General features: G+C 35.1%; 2 protein-coding genes across 3 annotated transcripts; both read right to left on the bottom strand.

Moving 5' to 3' along the window:
• Positions 1–556: 556 nt before the first annotated feature.
• LOC116113101 (late embryogenesis abundant protein D-29-like) lies at positions 557–1,719 on the bottom strand. Its single transcript, XM_031399253.1, has 3 exons — positions 1,592–1,719; positions 1,120–1,229; positions 557–1,026 (listed from the first exon to the last, which is right to left on the bottom strand). Exons 1-3 carry the CDS (start codon positions 1,717–1,719, stop codon positions 626–628), a joined length of 639 nt encoding a protein of 212 aa, XP_031255113.1. The 3' UTR covers positions 557–625.
• A 939-nt stretch (positions 1,720–2,658) lies between these two features.
• LOC116113170 (ATPase family AAA domain-containing protein 3) lies at positions 2,659–8,054 on the bottom strand. 2 transcript variants are annotated; one of them, XM_031399329.1, is made up of 8 exons: positions 7,623–8,054; positions 7,164–7,259; positions 6,461–6,571; positions 5,790–6,099; positions 5,040–5,130; positions 4,483–4,825; positions 3,705–3,853; positions 2,659–3,368 (listed from the first exon to the last, which is right to left on the bottom strand). In XM_031399329.1, the coding sequence occupies exons 1-8, from the start codon at positions 7,890–7,892 to the stop codon at positions 2,849–2,851; spliced, it is 1,890 nt and encodes a 629-aa protein (XP_031255189.1). In that variant the 5' UTR covers positions 7,893–8,054; the 3' UTR covers positions 2,659–2,848. The 2 variants fall into 2 exon arrangements, with proteins under 2 accessions (XP_031255189.1, XP_031255190.1); XM_031399330.1 differs by having other exon boundaries at positions 2,661–3,368; positions 6,461–6,566; positions 7,623–7,762.
• Between the last annotated feature and the right edge of the window lie 7,301 nt (positions 8,055–15,355).

The following is a 15,355-nucleotide window of genomic DNA, read 5'->3' on the forward strand; positions in this document are numbered from 1 at the left end:
TTTCCTAAAACTTAAACTAACTAATTATAAGCCAATCAAGTGTACTTTAAGATAACTATGGAAATATACACACAGTCCACTGAGAAAACAACCAAGAAACAAATATTACACACGCTTTAACTACATATTTGTTTTTATGAATGTACTTCTACCGCCAAAGTTAATAAACAATGACAACAATAAAATGTTATGATAATTCGTAAACAGTAAATTGATGTTAAANTAAAAACGAAAAAGCTAGAAATTACCTGTTAATTAATCCTTCCAGTTAAACAATTTGCACGATTCTAGCAGCTTTGATATGAAAAATAGGCAGTATAAATTAGCCCCCAGGCTTTGATGGCTTAACCAGAAATCCTACATAGCCTAAGTGCAAGAAATTTAGCAACATCCAAACTATGAAGGAAGTTAAAATCTTAAACATCGATTGGAGGCCTGCTTTTGCCTCTCATTTCCATTTCAATTAGGAATGAAGTACAAACAACATAAAAGAATTTTTTAATTTATAATAAAAACATAAAACTATATAGATGAAAATATTTATTAAGAAACGCATAGCAGGATGTGGCGGGTGAATTGTAGTAGTTGAATTCACTCACAGCTCACAGCTGAGAAATCTGTCCATCTAGACTCCAATATTACTAGCAGCCTTTGATGCCTTGTCTTTTGCACCATCATATGCTTCTCCCACCTGATTTTTAGCTTCATCATACGCATGTTCTACGTTATCTTTTCCACTTTCCATTGCTCCTCCCATGGTCTCTTTAGCCTTAGCTGAACCACTCTTCACGTTCTCTTTAGCGTCATTGTATGCATCTTTTGATTTGTCAATTGTATCTTTACCTTGCTCCGCAGCGCTTTCGGATAACGATCTCAATACCCTTTTTCCTTTTCTCAATGGTTTATTTACCTTATCATTGTAGCCAAATTCCATTGTCTTTCTGCCATAGTCTTTTGCTTTTTGTATTTCATCACTTGTCGCATTGGTTGCCTCCTCAGCCTTCTCGGAAGCATAATTGGATGCTTCTGAAACAATGCAAATCAAAAACAATTTTTAACTTTAATAAATTACACACTCTAGTATTAATACAAGCTACACAAATGAAAATGTTAAGGTACCAGATGTCGCATTTTTAAGTGACCCTGAAGCGTCGGAGGTAGCATTTGCAGCATCTTCCATAAGTTCCCCAGCTTTTTCTTTCGTTTTATCTTGGTCTATTCCAAAAGTCCTGGGAGAGCACCATCACAACATTAGAGATCAATGGTTTCCTAAAACTTAAACTAAATAATTATAAGCCAATCAAGTGTACTTTAAGATAACTATGGAAATATACACAGAGTCCACTGAGAAAACAACCAAGAAACAAATATTACACGCTTTAACTGCATATTTGTTTTTATGAATGTACTTCTACCGCCAAAGTTAATAAACAAGGACAACAATAAAATGTTATGATAATTCGTAAACAGTAAATTGATGTTGAAAAAAAAAAATGTTAATTTGTGAATAGTAGTAGACGTAATAAGATGATGGATGTGTATAATAACAAGGAAGAAGAAGAAGAAGAAGGAGGAGGTCAGATCAGATTACTTATTGAGCTTGTCTTTGGCCCAATCAGTCCAGGATTCAGCCTTGTCCTGATGCTCCTGCCCAAACACCACCCTCGTTGATACCAAAACCAACATCACACATAACAACAATACTAAAGTCTTTCCCATCTTTTCTAACACAAGATTATTAACTACCTTTAACAACTTTGTTATGTATCTCAATGCCTTTTGTTGCTGTTTATATAGTGGAGAAGACAAACTGTTTGATCTGAAACGTGGCATCTTACAGGGAAAAGTGGCAGTACTGTAGGAAGACATTGTAATTATAAGTATATTACTAGGATTTTTGCCACTTGTATCTCTCCAAAGGACACTGTTGCCCGCATCTTATGCATGTTTTCTATTTGTCTTTTCTTCTACGGGTTTTGCTCATCATCATCGAACTAGTCATTCAACAAACTATTAAAGCTTTTACTATATCACCCATGGTTGCAATTCGCAACTCTATACTTGCCACTAGGGGTGGACTAAAAAATAGGATAGAACCGGAACCGGCCGTCATAATGTTCGTACCAGTTTTAAAAAATTAGAATCCGTACTATGCAATTCCAGTTTTGGATCTATCACTGTAGGAACTGTAACTGGAATAGGAACTGAGACTCGGGTACTCAAGTTAAAATCAGGACTGAACTATAATTTTTGTAAATTTTTTTAGGTGTATTTATCATTTTTATAAATAGTAGGGTAATCATAATTTTTTCGAGTACCCAGAATCAGTATCTACGTTTCAGGTTTCGATTCTAGGCTTTTAGGAACTGAAACTAGCTGATTCGATTCCAAATCTTAGGAATCGGCTGGTTTCGGTTCCATGGGGTCCCGCCACCCCTACTTGCCACACATGTTCCCCAACCCAACTAATGCAACCCATATGTTGGCTTTCAAAAATTCTATGTTTTTTTACACAAAATCATTTATTATATTATCTTCTTTATTCGATATTATTTTATCCCTGTGCTTCATAACGTTACTCTCAAGTAGAACGGATAATTTTTTTTTCCTAAAATTCAAAAAAAAAAAAAAAAATCTGAAATAGAGAAACTTTCTAGGAAAAAAAATTAATGGAAGACTTTGTTACATACTACAAAGTGCAGTACAATTGGTTTGAAAGCTTCACTGTTAAAATTTCACTCCTTTTTCAAATGGAGTGCTATCTTATCTCAAAAATACAATTTCCGAATAAATAATGTAATTCTGGGCTTAGGAGATATTCTCGTACAAAATTGAAAATTTGGGACTACTACTTGTTTCTGGGCTGCTGACCACCTTCAGCAGCCAGCTTAATTCGCTGGTGATGCTCTGCAACTTTGTAATCGACAACCTCTCTAAACAGCTGGGAATCCAATACGCAGTCTGGGCGGGCATAAACAGCTGCTTGAACACTAGCTATGAGTTTTGCTATTTCACGCCCAGAGAACCCTTCGATCTTCTTGGCAGCCTCTCGAATGACATCTTCAGACAAATCTTTTATGGTTATCTTCTGCGGTCTCTTCTTGAGCAAAAAGCCCCACTTGGATGCACTGTCATCTTCATCAGAAAGGTACTTGTTCAAATAGAGTTTCAGCAGTTTGAAACGCTCCTCCTCTCTAGGAAGGGGAAACTCAATCACTTCATCAATGCGGTCAGTAATAGCACTATCAAGATCTCCTGGCCTGTTAGTGGCAAGAACAAGAACTATATCTCTGGACTGATCCCCAGTTCGGAAAAGCAATGCGTTTAAAGCACTTCGCTGTGCTTCACTCATATGTATGCTGTTACGCCTGCATTAGATCAATTGTGGATTACAATCTTGCTGCCAGGAAATAAATTATAACTAAAGAAAATGTCTAACCTAAACATGATAATAACTTTCAGAAATATTGGAGCTGCTATAATTTGGGCTCGAATTAAAAGAGTGGAATTCAACACAGATTAAGAAGCAGACTTAAAAGCCAGAACAAATCATCTTAGACAGTTACAGAAAAATACAGTAATTTAAAGCCTTTAATATCATATAATAGACTTCTGCTAAAACATAATTAACAGAACTGCCAAGCTATTTCAATCATTTTTCACTGCCGAACTTGATGTAATCTGTGAGGGAGACGGTAACTTACTCGCATAAAAACGCATCAGCCTCATCAATAAAAAGCAGCAAGCCTTTTTTTGACTTCTTTGCCCAATCAAATATCTCGTGGATCTTGGTAACAGCCTGTGCACCAAGAGGCGCAACATCTCCTCCTGTCATCATGGCATAATCCAATCCCTGTGGTAAAAGACACAAGGATCAAGGCTAACTTCAATGAATAAATATGATTTTTTGCAATCTCTAAATCCATTCATTTGACCAAAGCAAAGAGCTATAATTATAAATACCATAAAAATACAGAACAAGCTTAAAGTAAGACTTTTGACAAAAGTTGCTAGCTAATTCAACCACTTATTAAGACAAAATGTGCAAGTCATTGTGTTGAATATCTTAATTCATTTCTAAAAAAATTTGAAATTTTGAAATTTTGAAATACTGTAATATTGTTTCTATTTTTTATAATTATTTTAATGATTTCCAATATCATATGAAATAAAAGCAGAAGGTCTAGAGATTTGTCCTCCCTCATACCAACCTTGGGCGGAGCAATAATTTAATTTGACAGAAAAAAAATTATAACTAGCAATCTCAGATGCATTAACAATAGTATCTATGCCTCCTAACTGTTAACATAGGTACATATGGTCCTTCATGCTTCTTTGTATCGTGTAAAGTAAGTCCAATCTAAAGAAACACACAAGGGCCAGTGATAGGATAGACTATATATTGAAGTGAATTTGACACAAATAAGTCGGCATAAATTACAAAAATAAATAAAAAAAATTGAACCATTAGAGCTACCATACCGATTTTCGAGCGATCTCCCTAGCAACCATAGTTTTACCAGTACCAGGGGGTCCATAAAACATCATGTTGCGAAAGGGTGCCTGGTGGATCTTGGTATTTGACGTAGCCTTAGCAAGATGCTCTATCCTCCTTTGCAGGGAAGGATGGAGAATAATATCTCCATTATGTTTTTTTACTTCAGTAGACCCTGCTGCTCCAGATGCTGTCCTATTACTAAAAGTTTTTTTCCTTGCTTGAGACAAAAGTCCTGACCATGGAAATTTAGCAATTGATGATTCTCGAATTAGTGACGGCTGTCCCAAGATCCGGTTAATATAGCCCCATGTAACCCTAGAACCTTCTCTGTAAACAGATAAAACAGAACAATAAAAAAGAGTTCAGATGATGACTCAAACTACCATGAATCATCATTAAACAGGTTTTAAATGAATCTGTGAATCTAAGAGCTAATCTAAATTGAGCTATGTCATTAAATGGAATTAACTTTCCAAATAAAAGTTGAAACTTTTCCTACTGAAAATTGAATAGATGGCAGTAAGGAAAGAAACCAACTTACCTGGTTGTATAAATTCCTGCAGCCAATGCAGTGGCTCCTCCAACTGTCATAACCAACTTATTCCTATCTGTCAATAAAGTCCTAAAACCCTCTGCAAAATTATTAAAACAAAAAAGGTTAAGCCAGATGCAAATTTTTATAAGAAGCTGACAAACTAAAAGATGCAGAACATAGTATGCCATAGCAAGAACACAACAGTTTTTGAGGTCAAGAAATATATTATGCTCCAGTAACCTCATGTATCACATCAAGAATAACAATTTATGGATCAAATGATGTAAAGCAATAAGTATTGCAAATGTTCATCAGCCTCTTCAAATAACAGAGGAAACAGATGTCAGGCAAAAATGAAGCAAGGTCATCTAATATTTTAGAAAAATGCTATCCTTACAAAGACCCATACAAAGAGGGCTACAAAGTGACATCAGCAAGAAGAAAAAAACAAAGAAAAAACGGAAAAAGAGAGAGAGAGAGAGAGAGAGATCATGAAAATCAAGGGTGGGGATTGTCTTTGTTTGCCCCCTTTGTATGTATCTTTGTAAAACTAGTATTGCTCAATATTTTAGAGGAAAACAACAAAATTTGGAAAAAGATATTTCATTGCACCGAGTATCTACATGTAGACAAAATACTACAATTATCATCAACCAATGAGCTTCCCAACATATTACTTCAAAAAGACAATGATACTTGTAGAAACTTTACTAAACCGTGACATTCAGGCAACAGTAAACATAAATACATTTATACCTTCAATGTGACTAAAAGTTGTATTAATTGCAGCAAGCCATTTGTCTCTTTCACCATTTATCCGTTCTATAAGCATTCTGCGGTTTTGATCCTCAGTCAATTTTGCTTCATGGGCCCGGCCTTCAGCCTCAGCCATGGCTTTGACTCTTATTGTTTCCCTTTCTATTTCAGCCCTTTCTTTCTCAGTCTGGCGCTGCTGAGCCTGAATTTGCTCCTCAGTAGCTCGTCTTGCTTGTTCTTTTCGTATAGAAGATTCCTCTTGCATTTTAACCAATTCAACATTATGCCGCCTCTGAGCCTCATGATCGGTCTGCAAGGAAGACAATGACATTAAATGTAAAGTTTCAATGCCAGAAATGATTCTGATTTGATTACAAAAATTAATGTCAACAATGAGAATTAGAGGAAAAGGGACATTAAAACAACTGCCTGCATAAACTGTGGTGATCCCTCATTTAATTTCAGTTAAATAAACAACAAAGTATGTCTTATTACACTCATTTCAAGGTTTAAGAGAAGCAGGAGTGATGAAGCTGAAAATGAATTAGCATATAGTATGCTGGTTGACAATCAAAGTAATGATTTCCTTCTATGAACGGGACGATTTATCACAAACTCGTCTTAATCAAATATTTCCAACAGACACTTGTAAAAGAGGTTATTCCTAACACCTGCATTCTTTTTCTGGCCAATTCATCTTCATATCGCATCTTTTGCGCCTTTGCTTGTGCTTCTTGCTGCACTAAATTTCTATGTTCTTCATATAACTTTCGCTGCCTGTCCTGCCAAAATCGAAATGATCATATTATATGCTGAAATACAGAAGACTGAAAAAATAAATCTTAAAAAAATTACAACAAGTATCAATCAAATGAGCTGGTATATCTGAGGAAATGGAGCATGTGCTACACCCTAATCTTCCAAGCATACTGAGTAATATCTAATGCAACATGTACATCAACCTTAATACGGACATAAAAGGTCAGTCAGATCAATATCATGTATGAGGAAAATAAGAAATGTTCTTATAACAGCTACTAGAATAAGTAATAGCCAAAAGTGATATAATTTGGGTAGCAATGAAGCAAATTATGGAAATCAAGTATAATTTTGTATGGATAGAAGGCTCATGGTGACAACTAAATAAAAAAGAAAAAAGCAGAGCAGTGAGCAGTGAGCAGTGAGCAGTAGCAAAAAGCTCATTTGCAGAGAACCACAATCTTTCATAAACAACAGAATTCGATGGCTAGCAATACAAAGAAAAGATGGATACACAGAATTTATTGACAGGAACTTACACTACATGCAAAATGTAGTAAGGCACAGAAACGAAACTAAAATTTGCGAGCAAATGAATGAAAGTTTATAACTCACAATATCAATTTGAGATTGGATTGCTTCATGATGAGTTTTCTCAGCTGCCAACTCTGCCTGTCGAATTTCTTCCTGCTTCCTCATAACTTTAAAAACCTGATAGCAGAGAATCTATTTTCAGCATTTATCACTCAAAACCATAGTTAGAATAAAATATCTAATAAAATTAACTCATTCTCAGTTTGGCCAAATGGAATTGGTAAGCACTGGGTTCAAAAAGAGAAGGGACCGGTGTCTCCAATTCCACTCTAATTGCATGATACCGGACACGGCCTTAAATTGAACAAATATAAGTCCAAGCATTTTTGTTTTGCTGGTTCCACACTAATAATATGAATAAAATCCTAACCTAAACCGATTAGCTAATTTACGGTATTTATAAACTGAAGCACTGTTTACTCAAAAACCAAACAGAACATAAACACAAAATATGAAATAGATAACATATAAAAAAACCACCTCTTTGGCATAACGAGAGCTATTGATTTCACGAAGAGCTTTAGCACCTCTCTCCAAGGCCTCAGGATCGAATCCCGATCCTCTTGGCTCCTCCTCCTCCTGCGATTTCTTTGCATCTGTCTGATCATCAGTACTCATTGACGTCTGACCATAAGAAGAGAAGAAAGGGAATCGAGACGGTGCGTCTGCACAAGCACGGTTTGGAGCACTCGACAGGGAGGCCACTGCGGCGGCCACTGCTAAACATGAAGATAGTCTTGAGGCAGCCATAGGATAATTATAACAAATTAAACTGCTTATTTCATGGAACCAATGGTGGTTACAGATTGAATATAGAGTCAATTTGATATTGAGGGGTTTTCTGTGGATCACTGACTGGCGCCACAGTATAAACCCTAGTTGCTAGGGTTTAAACGGAAACTGTTAGGATTGCTTGGGGAAAAAGTCCAATTGCCACACCCAAAACGGCAGCGTGTAGAGAGAGACGCTAGTATGGGGTTTAAGTAAGAGGTTGTTTGGCTGCAAAGGGAATTATAAACCAATCGTGGTTCTCGAAATTCCTAAATTGATTAAGGGTGGCTTCTGTCCTTGGGCCAAACAACAAGGATTGATTTTGTTTTTATAATTATAGAAATGTTCTCAATATTTCTTTTAATGCTACAGAAAGAATAAACTTAATTTTTCTTTTTCTTAGACATTTGATTGCTTAGAAAGGTTATTATCGTGACTCTGTAATTTAAATTTCTATCTTTTAACTTGTGGTATATAATCTATTTGGGTGAAAAAAAGTATTGAAGATTGATGAATTATTTAGACATTAATCATTATATTTTATTTAACATGCCATATGATGATTAAAATCACAATATTACTAAGTAGAATGTAACATTTATGAATATCTTGTTCGTAATTTTTCAGATCTAAACTTACAATACAAACATAAATATTTTTAGTGAGCTAATCAACGTTATTAGTTAAAAGTGCGTTAGCTTACATTGGCTAGCTAGATTAAATATCATTGTTTTAAAACTTGGCCCGGCAGCTAAGCCAGCCCGGTCAAGGTGGAAAACCGACGATAGGATTTAACGCGTTTTGACCTGTGATTGGATCGGTGTTACTATAGAGAACCATCTGCCCAATCTATTTTTTGCCAAAACTGAGTTAACTCAAATTCTCAAATTCTAAGGTTGAAGTTTCAATCGGTGGGGAGTGTTGTCGACTAGGAAAACATAACAACACACAACCAAAACAGGCACAAGGCAACCAGTAAGCTAAAACCAATAAAAAATCAGTCGAAAATTCGATCAATCCCACACCAAAACAATTCAAATCACGATGGTTGGAGGTGGCCATTGGACAGTGTTCGATGGGCAAACAAGATTTGGCGTTAGGGGGTTTTGAAGGGTGGGTCATAGTGAGTCGGGAGGTGGTGTCAGATTGAGTTTTGGTCTCAAAATTTGGCTAAAAAAGAAAGAAACTATAGCTTGAGATTATTGGCGATCGGTGGGTGGAATGGCTTAGGAACTTTGGGGGTTTTGTAGGGTAGTAGCTGGTGAGTTTAAGGGTGGTGGTGGTTAGGCTTGTCGCGGCTCAAAACGGCTGAACGACAAAGGATAGTCGCTCGACACCGTTGTCGTGACCGACGATCAACGAATGATGAGAGGGAATAAGGGGTATGGTTTTGAAGAGGAGAGGGTAGAGGTTCCAATGGTGGTGACGGGGGTGATTTTGGGTGAAAAATCAGCTGGAAAAAGGGGAAAAAGGTCGGCACCGCAATCTGACCAAACGAGGAGGAGACGACGAGAAAGAGGGGGAGAAAAAGAAAAGAGGAAAGAAAAATAAAGAGAATAGGAGTTGAGGAGAAAGAGGAAGGAAGAAGAAAGTTACAGAAGAGAGAGGGGAAAGTGATAGAAGAAAGAAGGGAGTGACAAAGAGAAAGAGGAAAAAAAAAAGAGTATGGATACTATAAGGGTGTGTTTGTTTTATTTCAAACCTACAGGGACTGATCTATACTTTTCAAAGGTGTGTTTGGTGGATTTCAAACTTGCAGAGAATGATGTGTAATTATTCAGGGATGTGTTTGCTGCACACTTGTCAGACCGATTAGTCGGATCGGTCAACCCGCGAACCGACCCCTTGACCAGGTCAAAGAGCTATCCCGTTTTTAAAACATTATTAAACATAAAACTTTATAATGTATAGAGAAATGTATAATTAAGTTTCATTTTTTAATGTTTAATCATTAATGATTCTTTTTTAAAAAAAAAAAAAAATTTCAGAGTATAATAATATAATACAACTAAGAGAATCCATTAAAAAAAAAAAAAAAAAAAAAAGGTTACTTTGAAAGCATATACATATACATAGACAGTAAAACCTCTCTATAGTCATAATGGTGAGACTAATTAATTTTACTATTATGAGGATGTTATAATTTAATAGATATGTAGTTATAAAAATTTCTTATTTTATAATTCGTGTTTTAGTAGTACAATATTAGGATTTCAATTTATGTTTTAATAGTATTAAAATTTCAATTCAACACTTCAATTGCTTACTTTTTAAACGAATAGAAGATCGTGTCTTGGAACCAACAAAGATAAGTGTCCTTGATGAATTGTAAATACAGTTGATGCATGATTAAATTGATGTGAAGCCACAAACAATTGTCAATTGTTTTAAGCATTATAAAATTATGACCCTTGATGTCGATGAATTATAAGTTATAAATAAAGTGGATGAGAATAATCAAATAGTCATTGTAGAATTAAGTAATCAGATTTGACAACTTCACTACACTAATCGAATTGATATTAATGTATTCCTCAATCATTCAAATAAGCAATATGTCATGTATGCTTTAACTGAAGAAGAAACAATTACACAAGAAGAGAAGGAAATAATCATGAGGATAATAGTACGGAAATACAAAAAGTGTCGTGCCAAGAAGCTCCAAACATGCTTGAGAAGCTATAAATATTTTGGCTTCAACAAGAAGATGTCCATATTAGCGAGCAATGTACCCACAAGTTAAAAGATGTGGTAACTGTTAGGAACCAATCATGTTATCGGTTTTAGGACATTATATCTTGTAAATGTATTATGAATAAAAGAAAATGTTCCTATTTCACATGTTGATTTTCTGCTTCATTTATATTATATTATATTTAATATTGCATGTGAAATATCCGAATGACATGGATCTTCAAAAGATCAACTCATCAAAGAATTCCCTACACAAGTAATGTTAATTGAGCAATAACATTGCATAGTAGACATGTTGAATGTCTCTATTGAATATCATGTGATGGTATTAGTATGGGTGATTATAAGAGGTATGTCACTAAGGCATTAACATGGATAAACAGTTAGTGAACTGTTTATCGAATACGACCGATTATGATGAATTACATGGATGTGGTCAATGATGCATCGTAGGATCGTGCTAGTGTACCACTGATCCGTAGACTTGAGACATCACGGTTGGATTCAGCATATGGTTCATATGGTGTATAAGCACAAGACTAGTCATGTCTTGTGTAATAAACCAGTTTGCTCATATGTTATTCATGTGCAAGGACAAGTAATGGTCAAGATGGGATCCGTTAACTCAAAATAGTCTAATCTTGAGTTCCTAGACGAATGTCAATAAACATTGGAAAAGGGAAATCGTTGGCCAAAGTATAATAAATATCAGATGAAAAGTAGTTTCATGTTGACGAGTTCCATTGTATCGATTGACGATTCGATTAAAGATTAAGTTAAAGGTTTTGGCATACCATGAACCATTCTTAATTGGTATTAGATAACGGAGGGATTTAACTACACGGTACGTACGATCAGAATAGGTTCATTAGAGTTTACACTTCATTGTGGTTTAAGGGTTATGGAACATTACTAGACATCTACCATAATCAGTGGGAGTTTCGATTATAAAAAGTTATAACGAAACATATCAAAATCTGATATTGGGCCCACGGCTAGATCACAATGAACCAAAATGGTCATACATAAAACTAAGCCCAAGGAGAGAGAGTAATACATATCATTAATTAGATTAATAATGTTCGGACGCAAACAGTTGCATCCGAATTAATGTATTAGTGAGAAATGATTATCATGGATAGCTAGTACTAATCAAGGATAATAAGGATTTATTAAATATTATTATTGAATCGGATTCAATAATGGGGACAAAAGTATATTGGTTCTATTCTAAAGAGTTCGAATATTTAATGAGATTAAAGTTTGGGCTAATTATGAATTAACCATAAAACCAAGGACTTGACATAAATGTTCTTTTCCAAGATTAATTTTAAATTGTTTGAGGACTTCCCAAGACAATTTAAAATTACACTATGTGCACATGATATATAAACAAAGTGTTATACCATTTTCATAGAATTGAAAGAATTAAAAACAAAATCACTCTCTTATTTTCTCTCTCACTCTCTCGGCTCTCTCATCTTTGGCTTTGGTGGACTTCATTTTGAGTTTCTTCATTTTCTTTTGAAGAATCTAGACTCCAAGTTTCAACATCAAGCTTTTAATAATATAAGGAGTTGGTAATTTTCTATCATTTTCTTACATTAATAAGTTAATGAATTAATTGTTTGTTTTCTACCTTATGTCCATCATCTTGATTGTCATTTTCTCTCAATTTCCATGTCCAAAATGCATGAAACCTAACAGTAATAACTCTAAAGTATAAATCATTTTTTCAAACAACTTTAGATAAATATTTTATTTCATCTTAAACCTTTAATGTACCAAATAATTTTTTTTTTTTTTTTGGCAATATACACATAATTATTACTATGTGGAGGCAACTTTCCTTAAGACGGAAATTAGAAAAATTATAATGTATTACAATGTGGGGCTTATTCTTATTTATAACTATCCCAAGTTGAGAATAAATTTTTTTATGATTATGTAGAGTTTATTTTTATATAGAACATCGTTATAGAGAGGTTTTACCGTACTAGTTTAAAAAAAAAAAAAATAGTGGTTTTTGTCCATTGAGGTTCCGTCACTGTCTATTCCATTAATATCATAATTAATGTTAGGTTCACAATCCAAGCTCATAACCTTCTCTCATAACTCTTGACGTGATAACTTATAGTTAGTCAACTCGTAAATAGATCCTGCCTACTTGTTATGGGTCCTGCCTACCCATTTGCGAGTTGCCATATTAAAGATTATGATATTAGATCGTGAACTTGACATTATTTTTAACAATGTCCGTCTGATCCAAGGCGGAGGACAAGTTTCTTGATAATCATTTTATGTTGTTATAATATGAGGTTTTAATTTGAAAAACTAGACAAGGAAAGTATATTCTAGAAATGATCCATCAAATATTGAGACATGGATCCTATAAATTAAAGACTATATCATCAATTTATTTACATGAAACTCCGTATACGACAGAGTACATGATACACTATGATACTCACAATGCATCTAATTATTAATTCCAGAAATCTGCTGATGCGTTGCATGGTTAGTTATTTCTCCTACCCGCTAAACTTGAGCCTTGAGCCTTGAGAACCTTCATCACGTGATCAGGAGCCTGCAAGGAAAATAAAAATAAAGTTAATTAGGTGGTTACAGTTTAATTTCCGGAAACGTCACAAACATTTGAGTTAAATAATGGTGCAGAAAGTAGAGAAAAATTATCAGTTTTCGTTAAGAACTAGAATGCAGCCAAAAGTTTCGTACAGGTTGGAAAAAGATCACATATAGGACTTGTGCATGCTCTGGGTCTGGCAGTATTTTAACTTTTCTCATCTATTTAGTACAAATGACAAGTAGTTCGGTGATACAGAGATCAGTTTGGAGGACCACAATAAACAATAGCTTTACAGAGTTCTCCATTTCCATTCTACTTTCCGGATTACTTATTCCATGGCCCCGCCATCTCTTGGATTACTTTAGATGATGATCCGCAGTCTGACTAAATGAGTTCCCAAGCTTCCACGAACTCTCAAAGACAACACATGATGCATACACATTACTTAAACCCCATCTCAAATAATAAATAATAATGAAGTAAATATATAGTTGGCATTAATTACCGTAGCTCATGATGGTTCAGTTTTTGGTTCCAGTTGAGCGATAATTGGGCTGAGGGAACCTCCCAGCCTCAATGTCATCAAGATCCTTAATCAGCATGTCATAGTGTTGTTTCACTTCCTCAACAGACTTACTCCCACCCACAGCGTTGGCAATATTCTGCCACCGTTCAGGGGTGTCCTTATCATAAACGGCCAGAGCCTTTTCAAATGTTTTGTTTTGAAGATGCGACCAGGCTGAGGCCGCGTAAAGGTAATTGAAACTGTTGTTATAGTTGTTGTTGTTGTTGTCGTTGGATGCCATGAGTAAGGAATTGGTAGTGTAAATGGAAACTGATAGTAGCAAAAAAGAAAGAGACTGGGAAACAGAGAGTGTTCTAGTCAAGGATTTAGGACTTGCCGTGGGAAAGAAATCAACCCAAAGCGCCTCCTTATATGCGGGAGATAAAGGCGTGGTGGGGTTAAGCCAGTTGGTCGAATATATCCTCCTAATGAAGGGACAAATAAAAAAGTGACTGTGTCACCTTAGGAACCACAAACTGGATCAGGACAAAGGAGCCAGCATCCATTGTGATGAAAGAATCACTACCAAAGGTTAAGGAGTAGCTCTATTTACCAAACAATATTCCTTGATTATATCTCTTGTAAGTATGGGATTTTGGTAGTTCAGTCACAACTCAGAGTACGAATATGAGATTACTTTTGAGTTATATGATAATACCAGATGTAGAAGACTTATTATATAACGTACGGTGGAATCATTAACTCATAATTCGTCAGCTTTCTTGTCAACTAGGAGTTCATTAATCACTCTGAAGTCTGAACTGGAGGCAGCTTAAATAGATTTAAAGGAGCTTCCAGCTGGTAGTTAACACTTAACAGGCATTGCTGACTTAATTATCAAGAGGAAAAGTTAAAAACAGACGTTTCCTTATCAAACATAATAAATTTTCTTAGACTTAAGCATATATATATATATATATATATATATGTCAGTAAACGTTATTTTCTGGTCATTATCCACAGTAAAGAATGGTCCTATAGGCTATTAATTAGATAGTTTGTGGCGCTCAACCTTATTTCATTACTAGAAACCAACGGTAGAGAAAAATCTAGTGACTTTCCTACAATTTAATTCATCATACATGTGGATTCTAAAATTTCTTTTAAAATTGTTATAAACATCCCAAAATTTCATAAAATTGATCGGAAACACTTTTTCACAAATCTAATTTCAAACGAAAATCCTACAATTTCCAAATGAGCCTTATGATAAGATGGATGATACTTTAAAGTGATATTTTAAAGGGAACCTATCCTTTGGTAGGGCACCGGGTAAAATGAAAATTTCCCAAAATCTTTGTCGTTATATGCAGTGGTGAAAGCTGCATACCAACAAATAGTTCGAGTCATTTCACATTTTCACCCAAAAAGAAGAGAAGCAATGAGGACTGTTTTTAATGGTACTTTTAATACAGGGGCCCTTGGGGATAGGAACTGTAGACCTGACCCCCTAATCAATGACCACTATTTTCTTTGTTGAAGTGGAGAGCAAGGAAGGGGTGGGGGGGTGGCGGGAAGGACTCATCAATCATTTAGAATTGTCTTTATCTTACGTTCAAGCTTTAATTGATTGATATACTTCTCGCTATTGCTGAC

Source organism: Pistacia vera, unplaced genomic scaffold (genome assembly GCF_008641045.1).
Source record: "Pistacia vera cultivar Batoury unplaced genomic scaffold, PisVer_v2 Contig673, whole genome shotgun sequence".
Classification (NCBI taxonomy): domain Eukaryota; kingdom Viridiplantae; phylum Streptophyta; class Magnoliopsida; order Sapindales; family Anacardiaceae; genus Pistacia; species Pistacia vera.

What these genes read in the sequence shown, in the direction of transcription:
- LOC116113101 (XM_031399253.1), bottom strand. Translation starts at nt 1,719, where the DNA reads ATGGGAAAGACTTTAGTATTGTTGTTATGTGTGATGTTGGTTTTGGTA. An exon ending in GCCAAAGACAAGCTCAATAA is followed by an intron (nt 1,230 to 1,591) that starts GTAATCTGATCT and finishes GTGCTCTCCCAG; the next exon opens with GACTTTTGGAATAGACCAAG. An exon ending in ACTTAAAAATGCGACATCTG is followed by an intron (nt 1,027 to 1,119) that starts GTACCTTAACAT and finishes GCATTGTTTCAG; the next exon opens with AAGCATCCAATTATGCTTCC.
- LOC116113170 (XM_031399329.1), bottom strand. Translation starts at nt 7,892, where the DNA reads ATGGCTGCCTCAAGACTATCTTCATGTTTAGCAGTGGCCGCCGCAGTG. An exon ending in TCCAATCTCAAATTGATATT is followed by an intron (nt 6,572 to 7,163) that starts GTGAGTTATAAA and finishes CGATTTTGGCAG; the next exon opens with GACAGGCAGCGAAAGTTATA. An exon ending in AACTTTTAGTCACATTGAAG is followed by an intron (nt 5,131 to 5,789) that starts GTATAAATGTAT and finishes ATAATTTTGCAG; the next exon opens with AGGGTTTTAGGACTTTATTG.